Raw genomic sequence first — 24027 nt, 5'->3', positions numbered from 1 at the left:
TCTTCTTTCTTAATCACTCATCTGGATTCCAAAGCAGTTTTAAAAGGCTACAAGCAACTCCTCTTTTACATGGCCATAGCCTCTTTTAAAAAGAGACAATCAATACATGTAGTTCTTTCGTGGTGGGGAGGGGCCGGTGGGAGGAAGAGAATGTCCTCCATGTTTCTATGAAACACTCTTATTTGTATCTTTTTACTTCTGTAGCCACCATTATATTTAACATAATACTACTTCTTTATTATAACATCTGTAATTGATGGTTTGATTTCTTAAATAGCATAATGACACGTCATTCTTTGCAGCACTTTCCCCAGCCTGTCCCCTGAGCCGCTCACACAGTATCTTTAAAGATACTTTGAAGATAAATGTTTCAGGTTATAAGTGACATTTAAATAGTTGCGTGCCACTTCATGCCACTTGGACTAATTTATTTACATACACACATCCACTTCAGGGAAAACCCAGGTGCCGCTGCATTTCGTCTCACAAATGTGGCTGGATGCAAGCAGTTGGATCATAAAGCCAGTTACCTCGCCATCATGAGAGCAACCTTTTATTAACACGTTGCGTACGGCGGGGTTTAAATTCCTTATACCCCTCTGTTCCGGCAGGTTTTTAAAAGAAACTACTTTAAAATGCACTCTTCTCTTTAAAGCGTAAATGCTTCTATGTCATTTATTATTTTTCTATAAATAATAGATTCTACAAATAAATTATTCTATAAATAATTATTCTACAAATAATTCAATAAAATATGCAAAGTAAAAAGAGTCAACAGTAAAAACGAGAATTCTTGTTATCCGTCCTTAACGCATGGCTCAGAAAAAAACGAAGATTCTCGTGATCCGTACGCAACGTGTTAAGAACTGGCCAGTGAGAAGAGCCTTTTCTGCCCAATGACTTAAACAAATTGAGAGAAAGAAACTGGTTAGATTATAGAACATCAGATAACTTAAATTATATATGATAAAATTATATACGACAAAATTCAATCAGGTGATACTTCCTCATTTTACTTCGCCCCCAAAGTTGTTTTACTACCTATGCATTTTCACCTTTTCAAGTCATGAAATAGAATATTTTGAAAGCTGATAACTTGTAATATAAACACTTAACTTTTCTTCATGATCTTGTAAGTCCAAGAGCCTTTAAATGTGTTTGTTTTTTCAGAAAAGCAATATTTGAAACCTTGTACCAAATATATTTATTATAAAAGTTAACGTACACTTTTAAACACTTTTTAAAGGATGGAAGTGTGTAAAGTAAAAAACGGAAGTCCTTTATTCTCTCCTATTTCCTATCTAATAGAATTTAAGCTTTTGGGAATTTAGGCTTTAAGTTTAAAAGTTCTTGGCCAATTAAAATCTGTTTCAGCTTTTAAAATGTATAATTTTAAAACAAAATATAAACCATACCCCCTTTATTATTGCTACTAATTTATTTCCTACATCACAATCTAATGAACACATGGATTGTAATGAAACCATGTATACTTAGAGATTCTCTTGAAAACCAAGCCCTAAATAGAAAGAAAAGAATGAGGAAGATGGAAGGAAGCCAGTGGCAGTATATTTTTAATTATCATTGGGTGTCTTCTTTTTTGGGTTATTTGTTTTTGTAGCATCTTCATACCATACAATTCACCCATTTAAAATGTGTAATTCAAAGTGTCTTCTTAAGCATATTTGATGCATTCTGACTTCTTAGGTCTTGACATTTTACAAAATGTCAAGTGTTTATTTTACAAAACATTTTTTTATGGAGAATTTCAGATATATACAAAGTAGACCAGAGGAGTATAATGAAACCCAAGTGCCCAAAATCCGTCTTTGCCTCTGACCAGTTTTCTTTCATCTTTACCATCATTCATTCTCCGGGGTTATTCTGAAGCAAATTCCAGACATCATATTATTTCTTCTATGAATGTTTCAATCTGGTATCTATATAAGATGATTTTTTTAAAAAAATGACCACAGTAATGTTCACATCAAAAATTTTTAATGATTTAATATTAAATAACCAGTCAGTGTTCAAATCTCTAATAAATGTAAAATTTTTTTCAGTTTTATTTTATATCTTACAAAAACTAATTTTCATTAACATGCAAGTTAGTTGGCAAACAATTTGGAGTCATTACATATTTGCGTAATTTATTTTCATGTCTGCTTCAGATAAGTTTGTGCCTCTGAAGTAAAAGGCCACCGATTCCAAAATACATTTTACTTCCTGTCTTCCTAGACAGAAAATTTCTCTGCCCTCTTTTTTTTGGCAATGTGAGTCTTTCTTTTCTCGGCTCACCTCAGGAGGAGGCCTCGTTCACCTTTTCATGAGTATCTTCTTAGTTTGAGATTTCCTAGTCTTACTCTTCTTGTTTACAGGCTTGAGGGAACCTGACCATTCTGTACTGAGGAAACAGAACAGAGGGTTGACTATGCAGAAGTCCATCTTGCCTTCATGATGGTGCTCTTATGGTACAAGTAACGCATTCATTTGGGGTGGAATGGCATGGGCAGGGCGGGGAAATTGTTAATGGGATTCATTGTCACTTAATGGTGCTCATGGTACAAAGGAATGGCCTTGGGAGCTAAGCCAGCTCTAACGTCAGATGAAGTGACTTGCTTTCGAGAGCACCATTAGACAAGGGAAAGGGACTTCTGTTGGCTAAGTAACCCGTTTCACTGTATCTCCCTAAGAAGATACAGTTCCAGTAATAACAGCAGAGGAATAACCATAGTCATTTAGCATTTTGTACAGGTCAAATCCCGTTACAACAAATTTAGTAGGCTATCCAAATTCCTTATCTGTCTTAAAGCTTTGCCTGCAAAGTATCAATATACAATATGTCAGATTATGGAACTTGTTTTGGGCTTCACTGTCCTTGGGGAGTCAAAGCACAATGATGTAATGTTTGGCGGGCATTCCGCCCCGTGCAGCGTGCTAATTAACACCATCGCCAGTTGTCCCACTGCGGATCACGAATGGGAGTTTGCCGTAGCTGGTGGGTCGGCTCTGACAGCCTCGGTTGCACCTGCAGCTTCATGACGCAAGAGTGTTCATTTACTCCTGCCGTCCAGAAAGGGCATGAGCACCAGGGTTTGCTTGGTGCTTCGGGGGAAGACTAGCAAATGGAAGTTGCAGTCCCTGTTCATTAGTAACTCGTGGGCCACGGGGCAGGAGACCACATGGCAGTCTAAGGCAGCAGTGCAGTCATGAGAGTATTTCAGAGTTAAGGAAGGAAGAAAGCTTTCGTGATACCTGATTACTCCCTGCTGTTGCTTATCCCATCATACACCAGGCTATCAGCAGAGGTCTAAAAGGATTTCTGTTGTGTTTTCATTTTTCATCTCATTGTAACGGGATTTAACCTGCAACATCTTCTCATCAGAGAGATGCACATTACGCAAATGAAAGTATGATGTACCCCATTGGTACTTTCTGTGCTTTGTACAAAATGTACTTAACTGTATGTCGAAGTGTAAGTCTTTTTGCAGATAGCTTCATGAACGTGGATATTTATTTTGTTAACTTTTATGACTAAGCTAGAACATGTGCTATTTATATAAAACACATTAAAACGTCTGTGGAATGTTATTTCCGTGTATGACGGACGAGAGTGGTTGCTTATTTAAATCACTGGGTTTTTTGCTAGAGGAGCTGGTGTTGCTTAACGTGGCATTTTTGTTTCCTGTCCACACTTTCCACCCTTGGTACAGGTGTTTTGATAAAGCTGTGGAATGGAAAGGTATGTTTTTCATGGGATGTTCAAGAATCTTTCACCTTAAAATGTTTCACGGGCTTCCTTCTTTGTCTGGCTTATGCAGACTTTAATTTAATTGTAATAGCATCTTTCTAGAGGCAATATTTGAGTATAAAATTTTGACATGACACTTAAGTTTCTGACTTGCTTTCCCCGACCCCCTGATTCAAGATAGTATGAAGGTTTTTAAAGCAGTGGGTGGGGGTTGCTTTTAAAAGGTGATCTGTGCCATGAAGAAAGAATGTGGCCCGAGACTTGGCAGAAAGTAGTTAGTGAACGAGACGTTGTACTGCTGGAGTCCTGGTGGCCAGCAATTGGTAATTTCACTGAGGAAAATGATCTCAAAGTGTCCCTTCATATGTTAATATGTGAAGTAAGTTTAGGGACTTGATTAAATTCACACCGTCCTCTCGTCCTCTCTGGCGGAGGAAGAATTCCGATTGAGCTAGTGACAGGTTGACGAGCAGGGTTAGTCTGTGAAAGTGGCAAGGTGGCGGCCCGTCCGTGCGGACCCCATGCCAAGTTGCCCGCCCGCACAGGGCTTTCTTCTCTGTCCGAGCTCTGTGCTGACCACGCTTGCCACAGTGTGTACGTTCCCTGCTCTTGCGGAAGAAAGCCTCCCTCAGGATAGTGTTGGTCTGAAGGGCCCACCTAGCTAATCTGGTGCCGCTCAGCCTGCTCATTGCCTTGTCTTTAGAAGGCCTGAGTGGAAGAGTGCCCTCTATCGACTTTCCTCCAACAATGAAATTGTGGAATGGTATACCCGAATGGTTGTGAGTCAGCTATTTGATGACCTCAGCAGCTCGTCCCTTTGCTTGTAAAGAAACGAAGCGGTTCCTCGGGTCTTGTGCTAGTGCTGGACACTGGTTGTGCACGTTAGACTGCTTCTGATGACATCAGTGGGCTGAGAAACACTCGTGAAAGATCTGGGATGTTTTGTTAACCCCGACTGTTCTGGTGGTTGCTTAGTGTTCCCCATCTCACCGGAAGTGTTTGCTTTTTCTCATTCATAGAGGTCCTGTAATAAAGAGGGATCCGAACAAGCTCAGAAAGAAAATGAATTGCAAGTAAGTAATGAAGTCCATTCTGCATCTGTGTGAGATGTAAACGTGGTAGCTGATGGTGGCCGTCCTGTTGGGCAGTGCCTGCAGAATCCTTGTCCGTCTGTCTGAGAGGACGGGCTCCTGGCATGGCATGTCAGGGCTGCCTCAGTAAGACGAGTGAACACAGGTGTGCCCGAGTCCTACTGAGTGTAGGCAGTAGACGTTCGGTGTCCTTAGGGCAATCGAAACAGCATTTGGGGTGCTCAGAGATGACAGTTTGGTGACTTTCTGATGTGGAGGCAACCTGGGTTGCACTGTGGCATCATGTCTGTCACTGCCCAGCTGCTTCAGTGCCACTCTTCCCTGGGCAGCAGGAGTGTGTTTTCTTGCTCATGGTACCCAGGTAGGAAAGGCCTCTTCCTCAGTTACAAGATCTGAATCACAGCGACCCCACTTTCTGAAATGCGCATGTTCACAGATGTGTTGGAGGTCGAGGACACTGACTTGTTGACCTGTCCTGTCTCTGAGGCTCAGAATAGCCAGTCGAGCGCTTATCTGGGTTCCCCAGAGAGCGCACACATTCTGAGCACCCTGTCCCCGTCTATACAAGTGAGTGTATGCAGGGTGCGTGTAAAGCATGTATCTGCGCACATGTTACCATTTACTAATTGTAGGCTGGGTAGTAAATAATCAATAAATAGGTAGTGAAGAGTCAGACTACCGAGGAATAACAGTGCTGATGCTTTTTTCCCCTCATGTTTCGGTGCAGTGTTGCATGCGCCCTGCTGTGGCGACCCTGGTCTAGATTCTCTGGAACTTGTACTCTCGGGGGTGACACTGAGAACTCACTGGGTGGGAAGTGATTGACATTTGTTTTCACCCATCCTGAGCCCTTCAGGTGTAGACCTTTGTACCTCCTGGTAGTGGGAAATGTTGGATCACTGGGAGCTCCACGACGCCAGACCCAAAGTGTACTAGTTTCAGTGCCCATTTTGTTTTGACTTCTCAGCAGCATTGGACATGCCCCGCAGCCTTTCTGAAATGTTTCCTTCCCTGAGGCAGCCGGGACGCAGACACACAGTAAAGATCTGTCTGCTTCCTCCGCTCCTTTCTAGGCTCACTGTCCTGTGGTTTGAGTGTCAGAACTCTCCACGGTTTGGCCAGACGCCCTCTTCCCTTGCTGCCCTCTGTTCTTAGGCCTCCTGATCCAAACCTGGTCCTTGCATTTCTCCTCGAGGCCATAGCTTCCCAGCTCCTGTCCTCCAGCCCAGACCCCTGGTTGGAACTCACACCATCTGCCAGCAGTCTCTCCCTGGGTGCTCACATTCCTTACTGAGCAAGCAGCAAGGGGTTTGGAGACCTGTGGTTCCAGAAAGATGAACCGCTCATTCCAAGATGAGCTGCTTTCCTTAACCTGCCCACATTTCTTGTGTGTGGTTTAGTGTTTTCTTTCATTTTCTTCCTTTCCAGAGTCTTCCCTCCATACACCATCCCCCCTTTCTTTCTGTTGGGAATAAATGCTGAGCGGCGGGATCACATGAAAACAAAGGTGTTTCTTGTTTACAGTGTTCAGAGCAATGCTGAAGAGATTAGAACCTTCTTGAGTCTCTTCCATCTTCCCTCCGCCATTCCTGGGATGGGCTGATTCCACTCTGGTGGGCTCTGGGCAGTGTGTGTTCAGCTGCAGTCAGCTCCCAGGAGCCTTTGTGCCAAGTGGACGCAGTCTGCAAAAACGCTTCCTGAAAGAATGAAGTGGGGTCTAAATCTGTTTATAGAAAGTGAAGCTTCAGGCATTAAGGGGTATTTAGATCGGATGCATATGTGTTTTATACGGTGCCAACCCTGAGGTCTTTAGCGTAGTCACTCCACACAGTGGAAAGTACAAAACAAGTTTTAGTCCCAGCAAAATTCTGATTCCTCGGCAGGAAAAATACTAATCATACTCTTGGGGAACCATTGGGGAATGGGTCAGAATTCTGAGGTGGCAGATTCTACAGATAGCGAAGAGCCAGCCACTAATGGCAGCAGACTGCCTGGTCTGGGGGCCACATTCAGCTGCCTCGTCCCACGCTGCCACCTGCGCTCCCTTTGCTTTCCATTCAGGGCGGGGCCTGGCAAGCTGAGCAGCTCCCGGGAGCAGAGCTGTGTCCACGTGCAGACCCTGGGACGCGCTCCCATAGGGTGTCTCTGACACTGGCCTTGACAGTGACTGCACCTCCGCACAGGTTTGGTGTCAGGTCAGATGAGTAAACGAAAGAAAACATTTTGCCAGCTGAAGAGCGCTGTCAGGAATTTGTTGTCGTTCTCTAAGGGTTTAAGAACTAAAGCTTGTGTGACATCAAATCCTGCTCTAAAACCCATTAACGTAATAGATCAATGCCGTGTCCGCATTGCGTTGTCTTAGTCTGCTTGGCTGCAGTAACAAACCCTGGGGGCGTAAACCACAGACAGTGATTTCTCGCTTCGGGAGGCCGGATGAGGTCGGGGGTTGGGAGGCCTGCTCGGATGTTCTGGTGAGAGCCCTCTTGCTGGCTTGCACACAGCGTCTTCTTGCTGTGTCCTCACGTGGCAGAGCAGGAGACAGAGCACAAACTCTCTGGTGTCGCTTCTTACAAGGACACTGATCCTATTGGGCCTGCCCTCAGGGCTGCATCTAAACCCAGTCACCTCCCGAACCCCCACCTCCAAGTACCATCGCACGGTGGCTTAGGGTTGCAGCGCAGGAATCTGAGAGGGCACAGTTTTGTTCACAGCAGCCAGATATACAAAACTGCAAATTAGTAAATAAAGATTGGGCCTCACAAGGTGATGGTTAGCCCATAATTGTGGGGATTACACACCGTAATTGTGGGGGATTACAAGCCAATCCATTCCCCACACAATGTGAAAGTCACTGAATTACTTGTTACTTGAACGTGGTCCCCTGCCCTTTGCAAGTAGCTTTTCTTTTTTCTCTGTCTCCTCTCGCTGACTTGAGTTCATGTCGTTATTGCCTGGGAGTTTGTCCTGCTTCTCTTAGTTCATGTTTCGTAATGTGAGTGTGATTTAAAGAGCCCCGTTTATTTTGAACAATGTCTCTCCAGATCGTATTTCCCACAGCATATTTCTTAACAAGGGTGAATTAGAATCCCTGAAAGCATTTTCACATGCTCGCCCGTCCTCAGACACATCCACGTAGGAACTCCATTTGGAAAGCTCTGGAAGAGATTCGGGGGCACCTCTGGTTAAGAACGGCTCCTTTCCATTCCTTCACCCCAACAGATGGAAACTCTTAAGCTATAATTTGCTGTTTAAGGGAAAAGGAATAAGGAATGCATTTGAATTAAGACCAAACGGTCGATTTTGAAGGCAAAATTATTATATATCCACATTTGTTTTTAGGACAGAGACAGAACATAAGAGCATCGTAGAGGTTTTGACAAGAAGACATAAACTGACAGAGGACAAGATTCGGGATAAGAGCAGAATTTGGAAACCTAGAATGCTCCATGCTAGGGTCTTTGGGCCAAAAAAACATAGACACCCCCCCCCCACCCCCGATCTAAATCAGTAATTCTCCAACTTCTTAAACCCACAGACCAGTTCAGTGGGCAGAAGGCCCTTCAGGGAGCAGTGGCCCAGTCTCTCTCACTCAGCACTGGCCACCTGAAAGCACGTCAGCCCTCACCAGAATGGATGGTATTGCCTGTTAAGAGCCAAGAGTGAGACTTACACAAGTTATAAAATTAATAGAAGCAGTAATGTATTGACATGCTATTTTTGGAGTCGGTGACCTAAATTAAACCTGAATTTTAAGTTTCATCAATATAGTGTGGTGCTTGCAAGCATGGACCCTGCAGATTACAAGATCTGTTAACCTGTGTTTCTTCGTACTTCACATGGGGATGATCAGAAGAAGCAGGCCTGACCGTAGCGTTGGTGTGGGGTTAGAAGAAACGGTCACGTGGAAGCGCTCTGACGCCCAGGACGCAGTCAGCACCGGTAACGTCTGCGTATTTACTGTGTTTCAGGGGGCCGAGGCCATGGTTCTGGAGAGCGTGATGTTTGCCATTCTTGCGGAGAGGTCACTCGGGCCTAAGCTATATGGCATCTTTCCACAAGGCCGTCTGGAGCAGTTTATCCCGGTAAGATGTGTTCACCCCTGGCCGGTTGTGTGCCACGGACAGGAGATGGAGTCTGTCTTGTTGCTGCAAGAGCCTGAGAGCCTGGGGTCTGAAATAGTACACGTGAGCTGCATCATTAAACTGCATCAGAAATCAAACCAAATTTCTGTTGCTTTTACCTGAGAACCTCTGACTTGCCTGCAAAGATACATTCAAATCAAAAACGTATGAGCCTTAGCATCCCCTGGCCCCAAAGCTGCTCGCCCCAAGATCTTCACCTTGTTCCCCTCACCTGCTGGCCTTCCTTACGGAGCTCGCTGCACAACACCTGGCCCTGACCACGGGCCACCTCTCCCCGCCCTTGGGGCCACCACATTTCTTTGCTTTGTCTGCCATTGGCTCCCTCTGTTTGGCTCTCACGTCTCCTTGTACCGTCAAGGTCGTCCCGCCTTTCACGGCCTCGCTCCAACCCTGTTTCCGGGTCAGGGCTGTTTTCTCTTTCTTGCTGTCCGGAGACATTTTTAATGGAGCTGTAACCTTCCAGCCCATCTTGGGTGGAGTTCTGTGTGTGTAGCCCAGCGCCACCCCTCCCCTCCCCCACCGAGGGCCAGGGCCTCCGGAGCTCATGGTGGCAGCTCACCTGGGGGGAGCTGCTGAACCTTGCAGCCAGGTCTGCACATGAGAAGGGTTCCCCCTCTTAATCCCGTGAGCTCCCTAAGGACGAGGGTCACCAATGGCTGCCTTTCCATGCCCTACCTCGTGGTATCTTGGCCGCCCGCTGTGCCTGTGCAGGTAACCCCGAGCATAAGGACACCAGGCTGAGGAGAGAGAGGCTCTGCCCCCAGGACTCACCCTGTGTCCAGCTGGGGGCAGCAGGAAGGCGGGTTCCTTTGTCCAATCCCACAGCCCAGACACGGGCCTTCTTGTGATCTGTCTGCCCAGTGGTGCCATGTGTGCCAGCTGCCATCCTGGGGCTGTGCTTCAACAAGTAGGGGCACCCTCCCTGTACCAGTTTACTTTCACTGTCTTCCCTGTCACTTGTCTCGGCACCTGGATCTGCTTTTGTTTATAATTTTCCCTGAGATTGTTCATCTTTGAGCACATTAGCTGTGAACTTTCCATGTTGCCAAACAAATCACTGGCATTTTTTAACAGAGCTTGTGGAAGCTGAGAGCTGCCTTAGGAAGCCCTCGGCGTCCTGCCATTAGCAGCCGAGTGCTCTGTCCTTAGCACAGCGTGGCCATTTGCAGAGGGTTCCAGAGTTAAGACTGAGTCTGATGCTTTCATTGAACTTTCAGCTCCTCCCATAAGGCTCCTGCCGCTTGTCGCTTGTCAAGACGTCCCTAGCTAGGTGCCTTCACCTGCGTCGCCTGCCCTACTTCAGAGCAGCCCTGTCAGGGACTTCATGTCATGGTTCGCATGTCACAGACCCCAGGAAATGAGGCACAGAGGTGTACGTCATGTGCCCTTGGTGGTGTAGCCTTGAAATGAGGATGGAAGCCAGAATTGGAGCTGTGGTTTCTCTAGCTTGGGGACACTGACTCTTAACCGTGTGCTGGACCACTTCGGATTTTCAGAGAGATATTTCTTTGGATTTGGGGAGGGAGCAGTTCGTGTGGGAGGCTAGAAAGGCCTAGTTTTCTGTGAGCTCCCCGTGAGTGGCTGAGGCAGGACAGCCAACGCAGCATGGCCTCGGGCTGCGTTAGGAAGCAGGGGGTAAGTCCCACTGGGCGGGTGCCTCTATCTTTGAGAGCCTGCTCTGTGCCAGGCTAGGTGCTGGGGGCACCACTGTGAACAGTGGAACAAGGCTCACCTGAGCTCATGGCACTGCTTCTGATGGGAACCTTCTCTGAACACCACATCTCACCTACAAATGTCCGAGCTGATGAAGGAACTAGATGCGGGGTCACTTAATCAACTGCTGAAGACCTGGAGTTTTGAGCCTGTTAGTGTTAGGTAGAGAGGAGAGAGGGAAAAGTCACAGATTATATGTGACAAGGGCTTTCTCTCAGTCTAAAGGGTTCAAAACGAAATCAACCTGGGGAGGTGGCCTGCCCATCACTGAGGTGCCGCAGCAGTTGTCGGGCCACTGTGTTCGGGCACAGTGCCCATTCTAAAGGGGATTTAGTGCCTTGGCTGAGACTTAGACGCCCTACAGAATCTGGCTTCTGGTTCTTAGGATCGTGTGCACTCACACTGCTTGGGTTACCTGGTTAAACGCCATTTTCTAATGCCCATTTTTATTTCAGAGCCGGCGATTAGACACTGAACAATTAAGTTTGCCAGATATTTCTGCAGAAATAGCTGAGAAAATGGCCACATTTCATGGTATGAAAATGCCATTCAATAAGGAACCAAAATGGCTTTTTGGAACAATGGAAAAGTAAGTGGTCACATCACTTGGCTCTAACGTAGCTTTCCAGGGGCAGCTCCCAGAGGTGAGCACTGCTTTGCCACGTGGGGTGGAGGTCCTCCTTTGGTCCCCTGGTATGCAGGTTGTCAGTGGGTGGCAACTGAATCTTGCCTTATGACTAAATCTCTCCTCTGTGTGAAAATCAATTCCTGAACCAGGAAAAAATGTTTGCAGAAATGCTGCTGCATGGGTGGATGAGCAGGAAGTCTGTTCCCTAGAGTGCCCCGAACCCCATGCCCTCTCCCCCTCCCCGTGTTGGGGATCAGGGTTCCCCTGGTATTGCATCGTTGCATTTAACTAGAGCCCCAAGGACGAACCGCGGTGAATTGAGCAAGGCCTTTTTGTTCTTTTTTTTTTTTTCAAGGTACCTAAATCAAGTGCTGAGAATTAAATTTACCGGGGAAGCTCGGCTGAAGCAGCTGCACCGATTCCTCAGTTACAACCTGCCTTTGGAACTGGAGAACCTGAGGTGAGCGTTTGCTTCCATTCCTGACTTAGTAAGCGCAGCTGTCCAGAAGCTGAAGTTTTCTTAGGCACTGAAACAGTCTTCGGTGACCGTTATTCAGGATTGCCTCAAGTGGCCTTTACATTGGTTTTGCAGGATGAGTTTAAACATGAATTTTACCATCTGGAATTGCAGTTTTATATGAGCGCTGTCACTTCTCTGGTCATCCACGAAGGTTTGGTGGCGGAAGTGAGATTCCAGAGGAATGGCTGGAGACTAGGGCAATAGGCTTTTCCTGAAACAAAACCGACACAACAAACCATGGGCGCAGGCTGGGGAATAGGGAGTGTCCACAGGTGAGGGGAACAGTTCAGCCCAAGCTCGGGGGGAAATGGAGTCAGAAGTTTGATGCCAGCCTCTGAGTAGACGCTACCTGGTGTCTTCGGGGTATGGGGTGCTGGCTCCTAGCACGCACCCCCTGGGGGAGTAGTCACACCTTTAATTAGTATTTGAGTATCTGCTGGGCTGGGCCTCACGATTGGTGGTAAGGGAATGGTGACCAGGACATTCTTCAAGGAGCTTCTATTTTATCGAGGGACGGAAAACAAATAAACAAATAAACAAAAATGTTACGTTGTGATTAGTGCTGTGAAGGAAAGCAGAGGCCAGCATACACTGACCCAGAGCGATCTGCTCTGGTCAGTGGTCAGCGACTGGCCCTCTGCGGAGGGCGTGCAGGCCGAGGCCAGCAGCCGCGGGAAGGGCTCCTCCAGGAGAGGAAGGCCTGTGTGCAAACACAGGTCCTGCCAGCTGGACTCAGGGCCCGTGTGTGTGTATCTCTGTGAGCTGCTGTGGAGCTGTCCCCACAGACGACAGTTCCGAGTTCACGTGGCAGAATTACCCAGAGGCTGGTGCTGGTTTGGAGCGCTCAGGCAGTGCTAGGCTTGCGGAGAGAGCCAGACTGTTTGCATTTATTTCTTCAAAGTTTATAATAATAGCACCTTCCTTTTCCAGATCGTTACTTGAATCCACTCCATCTCCAGTGGTGTTTTGTCATAATGACTGTCAGGAAGGTAAGAGTTGCTACTTGTTAGGCGTGTGTGTGTGTGTGTGTGTGTGTGTGTGTGTGTGTGTGTGTGTGTGTGTGTATACTTAAAAGATTGCCTCCGGTGTGTGTGGAAATGCCAGGGATCCAGGAAGCAAGGATTAGAGGCCTAAATGACGGCACAGCCAGACAGTGAAGTGTTGTGTGACTGTTAAAAAGAAAGGTCGAGTTTTATACAGACCAACAGAAATCACTCCAGGATATTGTAAAAGAAAAAAAGCAACTTGAGAAAAACGTGTAGGGTATCATCTCATTTCTGTAAAAAATATATTCGTAGGAAAAAAGTCAGAATATTCACTAACCTTGGGGCTGGGATAAAGGCCTTAAACTTTCCAAATCACATGTTTGTTCAGCGTTTAACTCCTTTCTGTAAACGTTTTTGACTTTGTTATTCTGGAAAAGCAGTAAAAGGACAGGACGGCCGCCTCCATCAGTCCTGCGGCCCTGCCTTCTGCCCCGACAGCCGATCAGAGCCACCTCCTCATTATCGCTTCACATGCTATTAATGACTTCCGGTTTCTCTGCTTCAGTAAATCCTGATGCCATAGGCCCTTTACTGTAACCACACTTTACCCAGCGTGATTTCAGAACACAGTTTAACCAGAGGTCTCCATCTAGACAGACAGCTACCTATTGCTGCTGTCACTAGGGTGCCTGGCCATCGCATGGCTTTGCCCGCTGCCCTCCTCCTCCCATCACAGCTGGCTGATGTCCACTGTCGGACCCTTTGCCAGGCTCTGCAGTTTGTTTTAATTTTTAGAAGATACCCTGTTGAAGACCAGCCATCGGTAAGGCCTTAGTTTGAGCCAAAGTACTTTTTACTAATTAGCTGATCATTGCTGGCCAGGGTTAGGCAGGCAGGTATAGACATGTCAGGCAGTTTGTGTGTTATCACATCACCAGACGGTGTGAGGGAGGCTGGGGGCCAGTGATGGCAGATGGGGAGAGGATGGAGGAGGTGGGAGACGTGCATTTACCTGTTCTGCTGCTGTGGGGCTCTGCCTCCACTTCTCCTTTCATGGCCACTGGACACAGTGTTTGCTGAAAAGCCTAGAAACTGCCTCCTACAGAAACTCTGGAGAGGGTGTGGCCAACAGGCTGCCTCACAGGTGCTGCCCACCAGGCCGGGGGGACTGTGTGGGGGGGTCTCAGAACCAGTGTGGCAGCCAGCCCCCTCGTGCCCCAGAATTCAGCTCTAAAGGAAATGTCATAGGGACGCTGCCTGTGGCCTCCTCCTTGGGGAGAAAACCAGGCGAGGGCAAAACAGTGCAGCCAGCCGTGTGGTCCCCAGCACCCTGTGGCAGCTGAGCCACGCCCCCTGGCTTTTCTTTGGGAGGACTCTGGGACGCAGCTTTCCAGCTCAGGGCTGCTGGGGGTCTTGGGGTTGCCAGAGCCCCAGAGTGCCAAATTGGCATTTTCCTTCATGCCCCATGGAAGATTGGGGGAGCACTACCTCAGAAAACCGAGGTAGAGCCAGCCCGCTCTCATTTCCCAGTGAGCCTGGGGCTTTCGCCGAGGCCAGGCCTCCTGGCGCTGTCCTGTGACTTCAGGCGTCACTCGCTACAGAGGGTCAGGAGCAGTGGCGCCTGCTGTGAGGGCTTGTGCACTCGATTCTAAAGCAGGCCCGAGCTAAAGTCCCATGCAAACCTTCCTGCAGGTAACATCCTGTTGCTGGAAGGGACAGAAGAGGCTGAAGGACGGAAGCTCATGCTCATTGACTTTGAGTACAGCAGCTATAATTACAGGTATGTCTCAGAGCAGGGCTTTTCATCACAGGGCCATTTGATCATTGGAGCGAGCGCATGTATGGGAGCGTTACAGGGAAAGTAGGTAACAGTCGGTTCTAAGCTGGAAGTTTCTTCTGGAAGCCAGCGCTCCTGTCACGGTGCCTGCGGTAGCTGCATGCAGCAGCTCAGCCTGTCCTCAGCCAACTGTGCGAGCGGGAGCAGCGACGTGAGGAAGCAGAGCCCAGAACTTGGTCTTTTTCTTTCGGCTTGTAGATAATTTCCTTTCATCACAGTACTAACTGCAGGAGAACGCTCTGGAACAGTTGCTCTCGAGCAGCGGGTCAGGTGGCGCTTTGTGGCTTCCGACGGCTGTGGTTTTGGTAATGGCCCGTTGGCCATCTGTCACGGAAGCAGTCGGACTGTTGGGACCTCAGGAAGCTTCGTGCCGGGGGGCTGCTTACGTCAGCCTTTCCCTCCAGTAACGGCCCGGGGCGGCAGCTCGTCTCATCCTCTGCACCCCTTTCTCTCTTTCAGGGGATTCGACATTGGCAATCACTTCTGTGAGTGGATGTATGATTATAACTATGAAAAGTACCCATTTTTCAGAGCAAACATCCTCAACTACCCCACCAAGAAACAACAGGTAGGAGGCTCGTGTGTCAATCCCTGCTAGTGGGTACGTCATGTAAGTCAGGCTTACGTAGTTAGTATTGATTACGTCTTCATTTTCAAAGATGCCCCTTGTCAATTGTGCAATGGTCAGGCAAACGCTCTTGCTTGATTTTATTTATTTTTGAATTTTTATAAGAGTTTTTTTGAACCCAGCTGACGACCTGTGCCAGGGAGGAAGATCTCAGGGGCTCCACAGAGTAAGAGTTTCTCAGCTTCTTTTGTGCATCTGAAATTAAGGAGGGATACACCCTTTTGCTTTAAATGTTTTTTCCATTAAATGTAGACAAACTTGACACTTGGGTCCAGCTGTTTTTAATCTGTGCCAGAGATACATGCATTCAGTCAGCGGGGAGCACAGTCCCCTTTGTAGTTCTTTCTAATTCTTTCTAGAAAGCCCAGCCTCCATTCTGTTTTCTGGCTGCCTTTTTGGGGATCACTGACTTGCCTGTTTGACACTGTGCAGAGGGATGTAATCTTTGGGGCACTGACGTCTAGTAGCCATTCATGGGGTGAACAGGTCTCCTTCCTGCCCTGAGCTGTGGGAGACCAGGGACTGTGGGAGCTGCCTCCTGGGAACCCCTCACCCCTCCGTCCCCTCCCTCAGCCTTGAAGCCTGGGTTGCAGGTGAGTAGGTAGCGATGTGGAAGCTGCAGAGCTGGGAGAGGGCACCACGCCTGCCTGTGCAGGGCGGGCAGGAAGCGCCTCCCGCTTCCAACCCCCGCCCTCCTGGCACAGCCTGCCTGAAGCCTTCACAGCAGTCGGGCTGAGGACGGGTGCGTTCAGCTGCCACTGGAGCTCCCTTAGCAGACAATTCCTGAGTCGGGCACAGTGGGTGGCCCTCACTCCAGGGCAGCCGTTCAAATGCAGACATGCTGTGGGGCCAGAACCACGCTGTTCTCTTCTGGCCACGTTCTAAGGCCGAGGGAACTTGAGCATAGCATATCCAGTGTCCAGGATGGTTGTGGACCGATGCTGTGTGAGAAGGAAGGGTCGGGAAGGTGGGGCTGCTGCTGCTTGGCCGCGGAGGGAGAACACAGCAGTACTTCTCAGGTGTTACAACTCTTGCCATGCCGAGGGGAAATGAGGCTTCTGGGAAAACTGGGCAGCTCTACAGATAAGAACTCTCAAACCAGTGAGGGATATTTGCAGGAAAAATGTAGATTTGATCTTAATGGGAGGCAGAGCTGAGTAACCGCCAGTGCTGCTCAGCACGGAAATGGAACAAAATGCTATTCCGATTTTCTGGCAGGTTTTAAAAATTACATAGAGGTGTTGATCTTTAGCCGGTTACCTCAGTAAATGAACAAAGGTTATCATGCTTTTTAAATCCATTAGTGAGATGTTTTTAAATGTTAAACCATCCCGGAATTTCGGCAATAAACTATTTGTTAAATATTTTGTTCAGATTTTATCATTTTAATCTGAGGGAGGGTTATTCCTCCCTGTTATAGCCTTTAACCCTTTTATTCCTCAGAGTACCCCCTTAAGGGCACCATAATTAGCCCCCATTTTTAAGCTGAGGACACTGAGACCTTGAAAAGTGAAATCGTTGCCCAAGGTCACGCAGCTAGTTCATGGCCGGGTCTGGGTTGGAAACCAGCCCAATGCCATAACCCTTCCTTGCTGTACTTCGCCACCATACCTAAACATCTTCAAGTGGTTTGGATTCCAGCCTGGCACCCACTGGGACATAGTCATGGGTGGGAAGAGGTGAGATCCCTCAAAACCCCAAGGCAGGCTGGGCAGGAATTTCAACCCACAGTGTCAGCGTCATCGGAAAAACTATGAAGAGTAGAGATGGTAGTCTCTCTTCTACGGGATTCGTTTTTCTAATGTGAGGGGCCAGGAATGTACGTTTTGTCCTGCTTCCTGATGGTTCTAGCGCCCAGTCAGGGCTCAAACCCACCAGTATGCCCAGTATTCCTCTGTCTGCTGTGGCTCAGGATTCACTTTCTATCACGTTTCACCCAGGTGGTGACGTCACCGCCAAGGTGAAGAGTGTGGGCTCTGGGGTCACCCCACTTAGGTTGCCCGTCTTGGCTCTGTTACCTGTTAGCTAGCTGTGTGGCCTTGGGCAGGTGGCCCCACCTCTGGCAATAAGGTATTGCAATGAGGTGTGTGTTATTTTGTAATGCTCTGTTGGGCCCAGTTGGACGGTGTCTTATTTTAGGAGTTCTCTGTGCGCATAGGTGAGACAGGCCTTCATGTGCATTTTAAAAATCATTACATCTGTTCTTGGAATCAAAATTATACTAGTGTTATAAAAATGAATTGAGTCTCCCTTTTTGTTTTCTGGAACAAATTTATATACACTGAAGGATATCTGTTCTTTGGAAGTTTGATCTTGCCTGTAAAACAGTCAGCCTAGAATTTTTGGAGGGAGTGTCATTAATTACCGTTTCGTCAGGGTGTCGATCATTTCGAGTTTTCTATCTTCAGTTTTCAGTGTCAGCATTTAGCATCTCCCAGAAATTCACCCTCCAAGTGTTGTGGTTCAAGCATGGTTTTAAAAACCAGTCTGCTGGGTTTGAATCCCAAATCGGCCACTGCTGGCTGTCGCCTACTGAATGCTTTTGTGCTTCGGTGTCCTTATCTGCCAAAATCACTTTGTTGTGAGGAGTGAGTCAAGATGCAGAAACCAGAGCTCAGAATGTGCCTGTTAGGGAGAACTGGATGGGTGTCAGTAGTCACCTGTGCTGCACCGGCTTTCCTTCAGGCATCAGGCCCCTTCCAGGAGGTCCTGCCTAGAACAGTGCTTGAACTTGAACGGTGCTTTCCAGTGGAGGAGCATATGGAAGCTGATTTTAGAAAAGGAAGATGGCAGAGGCGGGCACAGGGAAAGGTGGTAGAGGAAAAAGTGTTGGCATTCCAACTAGGTAACCCATGAATGAGGGTTCTTCCAGGGAGGGTGACTGGCAGCTGCTTTCTTGTTTACAAAAGAACAGGTCCGTGTTTGCATGTTCTCTCGCCTTTTGATAGAGTCAAGAACCAGGATTTCATAAATCCTAACTGACATGCAGACTAAATGTGGAACCCAGGACCGCCTTAGGGAAACTGCCTCTTCTCCAAACCAGAATTAGACTTCACCACTTTCTGCACATGTGTAAATAATCGCGGCATCTTAGAGGCTGGGGCTCCCTCAGGGTCTGGTCCACCTCCCTCTCTGAGGGAGCGTCAGGGAGCCTGGGGCTTCGTGCCTGGCGGGCCGCCAGCCATCCTGGGGAAGGCTTGGGGTAGGCTTCACCCTGCTTTACGATCAGATGCCGGCCAGCAGGAGTGGGGATTAAAGGAGAGAAGACTGATTCTACTAAAGTGCTTTCTCCAGAAGGTTTCCTATACCATCTTGTCCACAGTACAGTGTCGAGTCTGTTAGAAAGAACTCGGACTGTAACTGGGGATCACTGCTGCATAAGGTGAACGTCCGAGTTCCCCACACCTGGGCCGAGGGGCGGGCTGGGCTCTGCCAGGCCTCCTCCAGCTTCCTCTGAGGTGACTTGCCCATGTGCTGCCTTATCAGATTGCCTCAGTCGGGGCAGGAAGGTTATTAGATGACGGCTATTGGTAATTGTCTATTTCTAACTGATCCTAACATAATTACTGTTGGGTGTTTTTTTTAGCTCCATTTTATTTCCAGTTACTTGGCTGCATTCCCAAATGAATTTGAAAACCTCAGTAATGAAGAAAAGTCCATTATAGAAGAAGAAATGCTGGTTGAAGTCAATAGGTAACTTTCCTTTGTTGATTTGTAAAGATGGCTTCTCTGGAATATCATTGGGGCGCCACTGCTGTGTTAGGAGCTCCTTTGTAACCGTACATCTCTAGGAGTTGTCTTTGTCAGAAACAGAACATTGGGATCTTCTCCGTGTGGTTGAGTGTGCTCAGGTCTTTCCGGTCTGAGCAGGGGTCCCACACAGGGAGGGCAGGACGCGTGGACCGAGTTCCGAACTCCAGTCCACACGGCAGACTCAGCTGTACGATGCTGCCACCCAGGGCCTGGATACTCTTGTCTCTGGTGCTCGTGGAATCATGGGCGCCATCTAATAATAGGCTTCTAGAAAATAACCAAAACTAGTGTGTATTGTTCTGAGTCTTGCTTTTAACTATGTTTTTCATCAGCTCTCAAAGCAGGGCTGGAAATGTCCAGATTCCACAGAGGTCTGGACCACACTCACTCGTCTCTTGAGTCACGAGGCCTGAGTTATTCCCACTTCTGGGATCTCCTAGGAGCCTTTGGTAAACATGACTGTTCAGATAGCCTCATCCTGTCTGCCCACTAAGCACCGGTCAGCTCGGCATGGTCTGCAGGGTCTCCCCGCCCTTCTCTGCCCCCTCGGCTCCTGTGGCTCAGAGCGTCCCTTTCTGGTTCTTGAACAGATAGAAATAGAAAGGTGGGAGGCAGGGGAGACAGACCCCGACAGAAGGGGCAGCACCAAGGGACGGTACAGGGTCCGGGACTGCAAGAAAAACTGTCGGGTTTGGTGAGGATACCAGCACATTCGTCCCTGAATTAGAGCTTTATCTCTATTCTCATGGAGCCCAGAGGTATTGATGTGAGGAGAACTCGGGTTCACAGTGACCGTCACCTAGAAGTGACCTGACTCACGCTCTCCTGTACTCGGTTTCACTTCCGTGTGAGAGGAGGGGACGGGGTGAGGGCGCAGGTGTCAACGTACCTCCTGAGCAAGGCAGCGACTCCCCCTCTTGCTGGGTAACGTGTGGCAGGGTTGCTGATGCCATGTGCTCACACAGAGGGTTTCTTTCTCTGTGGCGCATGGTTTGCCAGCGTGGCCACCAAGGCCTCCGTGGGAGTCCTGTGAGTGTAGTTATGTGTGCCAGGCGCAGGCAGTTGGGTGTGTTCACACCCACCACCTGGCTGGTAGCAAGTCCCCTGCCACCACCCAGAGGTGGGGAGAGGACGGCTGTGGCGCGCCTGCTGTCCTCCACTGCTGTGGGAGATAATCGCACTGAGTTTGCCCGTTTGCATCCATATCCGCCTGGCGGAAGTGACCTCACCCGTCCCCTGACTGGTGCCACATCTCATGTGCGTTTCTGCTTCTGTAATTACAGGTTTGCCCTGGCGTCCCATTTCTTCTGGGGACTTTGGTCCATCGTACAGGCCAAGATTTCATCCATTGAATTTGGGTACATGGTATGTTTTGGGGGTGGTTTTTCTCTTCTACCAGGGGAAAAGAAATGCTAGTGTGTGTGAATGCTTGGAGGTAAATGTTCCTTACAGAGGGTCAGCCATTCCCTGAGCCAGGTGAGCTGGCACCAAGACGGGGCACGGCCCTGGAAGCTGCGGGAGAGAGGCTGCGATAATTTAAGCCGCCGGCACCGATGCCGTTTGTCTGCCTGCCTCTGGAGGCCTCACTCCTGGGGCCAGCAGGTCACCTTCCCTGACCGTCGTCCCTGACACAGGCACACTGCGTGTAGGAGTGTGGAGGTGCCTGCAGGTGCCTTAACGCATTCAATCCACCTGTCACCACCCTGTTCTCAGCCTGCAGCACCCTACTTAGAGTGTGGAGGTGGTGCTGACTGAATTAGACACCCTGTTTGTTGTAGGCAGATGAGTACCGAGCCAGGCTGTCGGCTTATTCTCACCTTAATAACTGACCTTGACATAGAGACACTTGGTGCCCTTTAGCTAAGCCCTCTGCTACTCCGTGGGTGTCGGTGGGGTGCCCAGGGTGGGGGCACACAAAAGTGGAGCGAGCCCCTTGCTCTGGGACAGGTGGTCGGAATATGTTCGCTTTTCCCCCTCAGTCCTGTGTTAGGATTATTTCTGCTTCTAGGCAGAGGGGTTGGCAACACACAGGTGGAATTAGACGAGAGAAGAAGGGCATATTTGGATTTCTAGTGCACATTGGGCATCACAGTCAAATGATACTGGAAGACAAAATAGACTTCTTTGTTCTGTGCTTGCCAGCAGCGCGCGCCCTGGGACCTTTCTTGCTTTAAAAGAGGAGCCTTTGTTATGTCTGTCATTGAGTGCCTGCAGCACTGCAGGGTACACGAGACGGGCAGCCATGGCAGCACTAAGTAACTAGACAGAAGTCCCGTCTGGGTGGCAGGGCCAGGCCAGCCAAGGTGGCCAGGCAGGGAACCTTTAAGGTGAGGTATGGCAGGGAACCCTGCTGACAACACAGTGTGAGAAGACTGTCTTTAGAGCAGTCGGGCTCCTGGACAGACTGCTGCAGCCGCAGCTGCTCTGTGCTGAGCTGTTGGTGGCCGGGGCGGGGGGGGGGGGGGGGAACCCGGGTGCTAGTGGGGCTGGCAGGGCTGGCAGGAGCCCTCCGCGAAGCCACTCTTCCTTGTGTCTCCTAGGAGTATGCCCAGGCGAGGTTTGATGCCTATTTCGACCAGAAGAGGAGGCTCGGGGTGTGACGGGGGGTGACGTCATACGCTTCTTCCCTGGACGGCGTGGGGCGGCCGAGCCTGCGGGGCCCCTCTGCCCCGACCGCTGCAGGAAGGCGGGGTGTCGCTGCCACACACAGACGTGTATGATACGAGAGACTGTATTAAAATTGAGTAACATTTATTCCATATCTTGTTTACGATTTCACTAGGACTCTGAAATGAGATCGGGCAGCAGAAATCTAGTACAATAGTGCAATATCTCAGATTCCTTTTAACCTAGTGGGCATTTCATATCTGGGGCCTGCAGCTTCCGTCAAGTACGGCGAACAGCAAGAGTAAACAGTGTTACCGCAGGTACTTTTTGGATTAACGTTAGTTTTTTGCAGGGTTTTGATTGCCCTGCCTGGGAGCACTGCACCAGGCCCTGCGGGTAACACTGCAGACACGCTCGCCCCCGGGGCCCGCTGGTTGTGATGTTGTCTGGCAGCCTGCCTGCGCGGCTCCAGAAGCTGCTCCTTCATCCTTTTGGTCCCCGTGGCTGACACAAGAGGCCGCAGGCCGTGCCTGGCGCTGCGAGCCGCGGTGTGGGACCTGCTGTCCGTAGGGGTGCGCGTGGCTCCCTGGACCTGCTGAGCGTATTGTGATACGGACGAAGCTCTTCCTGACGATGCAGCCTCTGCCGCTCCCTCCTCAGAACTGAACGAGCTGTCAACCCCGGCTCTGGGCAGACAGTGAGCTGCAGCCACAGGGCCCATGGCTGGACGAGGGGCAGCGTGGGGACGTGCTGACACCCCCCAGTCTGCCTTCGCCGAAGGGAGCAGGCTGCTTTGTCCCCACTCTGCCTTTTCTCCTCCAGGACTCTGCTCGACCTGGAGCTGGGGTCCTGTGACAGGGCTGGCAGCTCCAGGGCCCCTCAGGCAGCCAGGTGGGGCGAGGGAAACCCCGGCCTGGGCCCTCTGCCAGCTGTCCCTGCCCTCACTGCTCCCTGATGCCCCCAACGTGGTCGTCCTAGTGGGAAATGCAGCCTGTACGTGGCATGTGGGGGCGTGGATAGAGTATAGCTGTGAAATCTGTGTACATTAAGTGTCCTTTGGAATAAATTCTTTTTTTGACTCTACTCTTACTTGAATGGTACTTGTGCATAGATTTCTGTTACCAGAGATTGTCCTACACAAACGAAAAAATAATAAAACCCCTCCTCAGCTGTCGGCCTTGGTTGTGTCCTGAGTCTCAGGGAGGACGCCTGTCACCTTCCTGTGCCGACACCAGGCCCCGGTGCATGCAGATATGTGGAAGGGTGTGTGTCACGTAGGGTGCCATGTGGGGTCTCTGGTCCCGCTCCCCATATAAGAACGCAGGACATGGTGAGGCCAAAAAGGAACACCCACGGAGCCATAGACAAGTCAGACCACTATAGTCTCGATGGCAGCTGGGTTGGAAGCAGGAGCCACACGATCCACAACCTGCCATCCACCTCTCTCTGCCAACCAACCTCACATGCTAACTGCAATCCGCACTTGCTAGCTCAGCCACCATCATCTTGCTAGTCCCCATTTGCTGCTAGCGTAGCCATGGCAGTTATATTAGTGGCCCATGGCTCACTGGTTACAGCTGACGGCCAACTAGCCACAGCTGATGGCCATTAACTACCCAAGTGAGAGCCTGGAAACTGCACTTCTGGCTCTGTCCCCACAGTGTGGAAGGAACAGGAACATCTGGGAGGCGACAACGGCTAGGCCAGGGCAGGAGGGACACTTTCCACTGTCCACCATTGTAGACATTTAAATAGGTTCAACCAGGTGAGTGTGTTTTGATATCCAAACAGTAAATGGTCCTGCGCTCCTGCATGAGACCTCGTTTAGACTAAAGCTCCCACCTCCCTGTGCCCACTAGGTGTGCAGTCATCGGGCCCTGCCAGCCTCACCCACCTCGCCCTCCACTACAGCCTTCCTCTTCCTCAAGGCGCCTGTCTGGCGTGTGGATTCCTCGACAGGCTTTTGGGTCGGGTCTTCATATCCTTTCACGGTTGGCTCAGAAAGTCACGCCACCCACGCGGTGCTGTCCCTTAGACAACCCCACATGCTCCCTGGCCCATCACTTATTCTCTAGATGCGGCTTTGGAGTTCTGATTTGTGCCCTCAGTTATGTCCTGCATTAGACCATGAGCTTGGGATCAGGCCTGTCCTCAGGGCAGGTGACGCACCCGTCCCTGTCTCCTGACGTCCATGCCCCAGGAGTGCCCGCTCCAGTGCCTTTGCATGTGCTGGTCCCACGGCACCCAGGCTGCCAGCCATCCATGTGTCAGCCAAGGCACGTCCGACCACCATCTCCCTGGGATCATACCTGCCTCCCCACAAAACTACCCACGTGGCTCAGGGTCCCTCTGTCACCAGCCCCACCCTGCA

The 24027-nt window shown here is 49.5% G+C and overlaps 1 protein-coding gene across 3 annotated transcripts in view; it reads left to right on the top strand.

The window, feature by feature from the left end:
• The window catches only part of CHKA (choline kinase alpha), a 42931-nt gene extending 20192 nt beyond the window's left edge, over positions 1-22739 (top strand). The window contains exons 3-13 of one of the 3 annotated variants that reach the window (XM_074336832.2): positions 3714-3742; positions 4771-4824; positions 8811-8924; positions 11153-11286; positions 11681-11785; positions 12776-12834; positions 14524-14611; positions 15128-15236; positions 18883-18989; positions 20333-20414; positions 21590-22739. In XM_074336832.2, the coding sequence (XP_074192933.1) occupies positions 3714-3742; positions 4771-4824; positions 8811-8924; positions 11153-11286; positions 11681-11785; positions 12776-12834; positions 14524-14611; positions 15128-15236; positions 18883-18989; positions 20333-20414; positions 21590-21649 (941 nt within the window). In that variant the 3' untranslated portion in view covers positions 21650-22739. The remainder of the gene's footprint in view (positions 1-3713; positions 3743-4770; positions 4825-8810; positions 8925-11152; positions 11287-11680; positions 11786-12775; positions 12835-14523; positions 14612-15127; positions 15237-18882; positions 18990-20332; positions 20415-21589) is intronic. The other 2 variants (XM_019717496.3, XM_074336831.2) reach the window with 2 other exon arrangements.
• Positions 22740-24027: the final 1288 nt, after the last annotated feature.

Source organism: Rhinolophus sinicus, chromosome 14 (genome assembly GCF_057876585.1).
Source record: "Rhinolophus sinicus isolate RSI-liver-muscle chromosome 14, RSI-T2T, whole genome shotgun sequence".
Classification (NCBI taxonomy): Eukaryota; Metazoa; Chordata; class Mammalia; order Chiroptera; family Rhinolophidae; genus Rhinolophus; species Rhinolophus sinicus.
Note: the sequence above shows the minus strand (reverse complement) of the source record. Positions and strands in the feature narration are given on the sequence as shown.